The 6,000-nt window shown below is 48.0% G+C and overlaps 1 protein-coding gene across 5 annotated transcripts in view; it reads right to left on the bottom strand.

The window, feature by feature from the left end:
• Nucleotides 1-3,028: 3,028 nt before the first annotated feature.
• Nucleotides 3,029-6,000, bottom strand: part of BCL9 (BCL9 transcription coactivator) — a 77,944-nt gene continuing 74,972 nt past the window's right edge. For 3 of the 5 annotated variants that reach the window (XM_033092882.1, XM_033092885.1, XM_033092883.1), the window contains one exon: nt 3,043-5,421. In XM_033092882.1, coding sequence (XP_032948773.1) covers nt 4,304-5,421 — 1,118 coding nt within the window. In that variant the 3' untranslated portion in view covers nt 3,043-4,303. Of the gene's footprint in view, nt 5,422-6,000 lie in introns of all 5 variants that reach the window. The other 2 variants (XM_033092881.1, XM_033092884.1) reach the window with 2 other exon arrangements.

The following is a 6,000-nucleotide window of genomic DNA, read 5'->3' as shown; positions in this document are numbered from 1 at the left end:
CACGAACTGGGTTTTGTGCTCTAGAGACCGTTTGCTTTAAATGTGCCATTAAAATTTTACCACCAAATGAAGATTCCATGACTTTTCTTAAATAGAAGGGTTTGTGACTTTGAAAAAAATTGCTGGCCTGGGTTAGAGAAAAGAAAGCGGCAGTGAGGCTCACGTTATCTAAACAGCATGGGAAATATGTATAATTTGATGTTTTTTAAAGCCAAAGAGATGAGTCTAAGGATTTTGTAGAATAAGCAAGTTTTTGCAGGTGATCTTCCTACAGTTCTCTCGGCTCACTCCCACCTGTCCTGTCATCCACGTGCCAGTGCAGTAAGCTTTCTGAAGAGCCAATCTGATCACCTGATTCCCTTGCTTACAATTCTGAGGTTCAAACTCCTTGGTGGGCCACACCGGGTTCTCTGTGACCTGCCCTCTCAGCCTAGGCTCATTTCTTAGCTCCCTTAAAAAGCCCATCGCTTCAGCAGGCGGGCCCTTGCTGCTCCCACTTTCTGCTTAAATGCCCACCACTACCCTCCACCCAGGAAACGCTCTCTCCTTCAACAGTAAAGTCAAAAATCACCTTCCGTTGAGGCTTCACTGCACCTTCTGGCCTGTTGCACTCAGTCCTATCGTAATGACCCGCTCGTATGGTAATGCCCAATTTACAGACGTATTTCCTCCTCTGAGTATTAGCACAGTTGACATACAGGGGGCGCTCTCTAAATGATGGCTGAATAAGTGAGTCCTTGCGTTCCACAGAGCTTCCCTCTGCTCTCAGCGCTTTGAAAGTACTCAGAAAAGGAAAAGGAAATGACTAAAGTGTAGACAGTTTAAACGGAACACAGCCACCATCCTGCCCAGGTCGCTCCTGGCCAATGGGAAGGAGAAAGTAAGAATCAAGATAGAGACCGGGTGCCAGCCAGTATCACCCACCAGGAGCTGCTATGATTTCTCCTACTCACAACAGCCAGAACCAGCTACATAATTTTTGGGGCCCGGTGCAAAACGGAAATGTGGGGTTCCCGATTCAAAGATTATTCAGAATTTCAGAAAGTGACAGCAGAACGTTAAACCAAGCTAGTGCCCAGGGCCACAGAGGTGGCCCTGAGGACAGCAGGAGAGGAAGGAGGCTGGGAGAAAGTTTGGATTGATTTTTTTTTTTTTAGAGAATAGTTTTAAAATATGTAAAATTGTTGTTTTAAAATTTGTTATTTTCTCATGCCCACCGTTGTGAGATGCCTAAATTCGTTTGCTTTCATTTATGACTGTCTTTTGAAAAGGAAATTTTGTATTTCATCGTTTTAGGGAAAATACCACATACCCCTTGTTAGTCCCTAAGAAACAATGCAGTGATCCACACACTGCGTTACCCTGCAATGAAGAAACACATCACTATTGCATTTCCTCCATTCAGGCTAGGTTTTCACAGGATCATGCTAGCATGAAATATCCTTATCATCCTTTCACTGCTTTTGCAAAATCTTGCATCTTTAGCTCTCCATGCAATAGCATCCATCTCTCGAATATGAATTTATTTCATAGCGATCTTAGTAAATGAGAAATGGTTATATTTAAACCCCAAATGAACTTAGTTTGTCAGATATTGTCATGATGAAATGTGTGAGTATATGATGATAATGTAAATGAATGAAAATTTCTGAAAGGGTCTTTTTGAAACTTAGCTGCGTACTTGGAAATGGGGAAGCTGATTTGCACTGTGGCAGGTTCTCCAGCAGGGGGCCACATCCTCAGATGCTGGCTGGGGTCCACCAGCTGCCAGCCTTTGGCTCTCCTTGGGACAGTGACAATGGGACCACACACTGTTAGTGACCACAGCGCCATTACCTGCAGCAAGGAGTGGGGCTGCCCAAGAAGCCAGACCAGTGGACCAATGCCAGGCCCAACCTGCTCTCCTCTCACGCTCCCATGCTTAGCCATTTCCTTGTTCTATATACTTCAAAGCCAGAGAATCTGAGTATGGCTAAATTCCTGAAACAAAAGTCCTCATTTTATTCTCCTAATTTCTCCACAACATAAAATTTTCACCACCCAGGACCATCTGAATAGATCTGATTGTGTCAGAATTCTTAAACTAGTGAGCTCAGTTTTCTCATCTGCAAATGAGAGGATTAACACCTACTTCACAGGGTCCCTCTCAAGTTAGCAGAACACACCGGGCGGTGACTGGTAGAGTGGGTGCTCGAATGGGCACCTCCTCTGTGTTGTTGTCTGGGGCTCTTGTGTTACTGAGAAGACAGGGCTGCTGAAGGTGGAAGAAAAAACAGTTCTCAAAACCACTTCTCAGAGAGAAAGGATCACAGGTAACTCAGACGGTGGGACACCAATTTGTCCCCGTTTGCAGACACGTGGCACCTCCCGCTCCTCATGGAGGTTCTCACCTCAGAACAAACATGCACAGACGCCCACTCACTCAGCTAAAAATGCCTACAACTCAAATACACAACCCAGAACAAACCCAGCCGCGCAGAAAGACAAACAGCGAGTCCCTTGGACACATCCGGAGCAGGACGCGCACTGACGATCACCTCCAGAACACGCGGGGCTGGCAGAACGGACCACAAGCTCACAGGCTGTGGAAACCCCGGCCTTGCATGTATGGTGAGAACGGTAAGAACCTTGTTCCTTAACGAGATCCAGGGACGTTTCATAGCCTATTCAAGTGACTAAATATACCTTCGGCCTTCCTAATTACTTCACACCGTTGAATTGGCTCTCGCAAAAATTCCTAGTCAAGACTATTAATCGCCTCGAGAGGTAACTGTCAGCAATGGAGGCCAGGGCTGCGCCTCTGCCCGTAGCTAAAATGTCAAGGCTGAGACAGGAACAGAACGGGATAAAGGAATGTGAAGTCACTCAACAGCAAAGGACAAGCTTCCTCTGGCACTTGGCACACTGTCCCCAACCTGCACCGCCGATCACCTCCAATACAAAGACGTTATGCTCCTGGGTCACGTGGCAACTCGTGTGCCCAACACTAAATACACAGGAATCCAAGTGAACGAAAAAGTCTGCTCAATTTTGTAAGAAACAATATATTTTATTTTTCTGACACCACAGCTCTGGTGAGTGGTTTTGTACCAAATTTAATGGAGGTTACACAGAACGTTTTACGCATGGGAGGGCGGGGAAGGGAAGGAACCAGAAAATTAAAAACAAAAAACAAAATCCTGGGTAGCTTTTAGCATCTGTTCCACTCCCACATTAATAAAATTCACTTGGGAATTCCTAAGAAAAGGAGGACGGAAAACCAGGTGGGCAGGGAAGGGCAAGTTGGGGAAGAGCAGACGAAGGGAAAGGAAGACCCTCGAGCATCCCAAAGACAGGCCTCTCCCTCCGGCGGCTGGGACCACCCCGGCACGCAAGGCGAGGCTTCGTTATCGTTAGATTTATTTTCCCCAAAGTAACACCATGTATTGCAGCTGCCAAAGGGAAAAAGAAGGGGGGAAGCAGGGGTCACCTGTGGGGGTGGGGAGGGCACAGGGGAACGAAACACACTGAACCAAGGAGGTGGGGAAGGAGGGGGGAGGGAAAACAAGAGAAAAATGTGCCGGTGGGTTTGCAGACTGGGAGAGAGTGCTGAAGAGCACTTGAACTGAAAAACAAATGTCCTAAACGTCATTATTTTTAAAAAGAAAAATTTCCCCCCTCCCCCCACCCCTCGCTGAACTTAGTTCCTTTTTTTTTTTTTTGTGCTTTTCATTAATACTCTGCTCTGAGGTCGTAGTTTGGTTTTTCTATACACTGGAGTTGAAAGAAAAAGAGTCCAAAGGTCTGAAGATGGATTCTCCACCTAAAGTAAACGGTCCAGCATTCCTGTTCTCCTCTTGTCCCAAAGACTCAAGTCTCTGCTAAAATCCCTTTGACAATATAGTACAGTACACACACACACAAAATAAAGCCCAAAGCAAAAAAAAACAACAAAACCAGCAAAGAATCCTGGGAGAAGCCAGTCCAAAGGACGTAAACATACAGAGAACGGTGCAACACATGACCGATGGCAATTCTCAAAGCACGGCTACCGATTCCCAAAAGGAGGTGCCATCATGGGATACCCAAGTCCACAAAAATAATCTTTAAAAAATAAATCTTAAAAAAAACACACCTGTTGATTAAATGAATCATTTGTTTTCAGGTCAATCCATACATTCTCGAGTGCCCCCCTCCCCCACAGCAGCCCCCGGGTCTCTGTTCTCCTATTGCATGACCGACAGTCTCCTAGAACTCCCCCGAAGCAGCCCTCAGGACCTGGAATCTCATCTTGACAAGGGTCGGCACATCCATTCTTAGCAGCTTAAAACATCATGTTTCCTGGGTTGCCGGGTCCTTGGCTGAAGCCACCCATGCCCACGTCAGTGGCCATGCCCCGGGGCCTCATCTGGGGGGGAATCATGATGTTCTGTTGGGGTCCCATCATGCCCTGCATGGACATCATCATGCCCGGAGAGCCCACGGGCCCGGGGTGGGTGTAGAGCCCAGCGGGCCCCCGATCCTTGCCAGGAATCATGCCCACGGCAGCAGCTGGGTTGCTCATCAGGGTGGGCTGGCCGGGCATTGTCGGTTGTGCTGGTGACATCATCCGGTGGTGAGGTCCCATCATGCCTTGCTGGAGAAAGGCTGGTGGTCTCATTGGGTTGTGGCCTGGCATGGATGGAGCCGTGCCAAGGGGGATGTCCGGTGTTCCCACGGGCCCTGGACCCCCCATGCCAGGTAATGCCAGTCCCATCCTGGGGGCTTGGTCGCCCATCATCCCCTGCATGTGCGAAAACCCAGGCCCAGGCCCCTGCGGCTGTTTACGGCCTGGGACTTCCCCTCGAGGGAAATATTGCAGTGTCTGGCTAGGCTTCTCGGATGGAATAATGCGAGACAGATCAAACTCAGGTATTCCGGTGGCTCCAGGTCGGATGACCTCCTGCAGATCTGGGTCTGTAAACACTGAAGGCATGCTGTTCCCCAGGACAGCGAAGGAGTCAGGACCCCCTGGGCCTCCAGGCTTGCAAAGTGCTGCATCTGTTGAACTCTGGGGCAGGTTGCTGGGGCGGCCAAGGGGACCTTCTCCTGGGAAACCCATACCTCCTGGGAAGTTGCCCTGCCCCCCACTGGGGCCGTTGTGAGGGAATGGAACCTGCTGTGGAGGAGACTGTACCGGAGGGAAGCCCTGGGGAAAGCCCATCCGTCCTTGAGGTACCATCGGAGGCTCCTGGGACCCGTGCCCCATGATAGGATTGTGTGACATCAAGCCCGGCCCCATTGGGACCCCATGAGGAGGTATGTTGGGTCCCATGGCATTCGGAGAGGGCATTTGATTGGAGTGAGAAAGTGGCTGGGTCATTCCCATTGGGCTGAGGGTTGGCATCGGAACCACGGGGTTTGGACCTGAAATTCGAGGATTCTGTGTATTAATGCCCATTCCTAGAAAAAGAAAGATATCAAAGAAATCAACCGAAAGCAACTATAATAAATCACATTAATGAAAAAATTATTGTGCCTCAAGTGTGCATGGTACTGTCCTGGGAAAACACACCACACACAACCCTTGCCCTCAGTAAGGTTAGAATACCTGCTGGGGCACACAAACCAACAGCTCTGTGACACAGCATTCTACTGAGTCTTCAACTGTCTGACGTAAGAGCACGTAGAAGACAACTAGGAAGGAAGTCTCCTGTATGAACAGTTACAAATTAATATGCAAATGATATAGTCTTCTTCACTGGAGATGTTTAATATGGAAGCAAACAATTTGTCTGAACAACCTGAGTATGGTCCTTTTTGGAGAAAGAAGATGAAGCAGTCCTACAAATCCAAGACTCAGAAATAACTACAACAAGGAAACCAAACAGGCCTTCATCGACTGACATCGGACATCATCAAGTTACACTGCCTCACAGAGAGAGCATTTCAGTCTCGGTTATGTGAAACGTTAAAGAAAGAACTTTTCATGAAGAAGAAAAGCTTGCGGATTCTACTAGAGTCTCTGGGACATTTATATAT

This window comes from Rhinolophus ferrumequinum, chromosome 22 (assembly GCF_004115265.2).
Source record: "Rhinolophus ferrumequinum isolate MPI-CBG mRhiFer1 chromosome 22, mRhiFer1_v1.p, whole genome shotgun sequence".
Lineage (NCBI taxonomy): Eukaryota > Metazoa > Chordata > Mammalia > Chiroptera > Rhinolophidae > Rhinolophus > Rhinolophus ferrumequinum.
The sequence above is the reverse complement of the archived record's forward strand: the minus strand, read 5'-3'. Positions and strand labels throughout refer to the sequence as shown.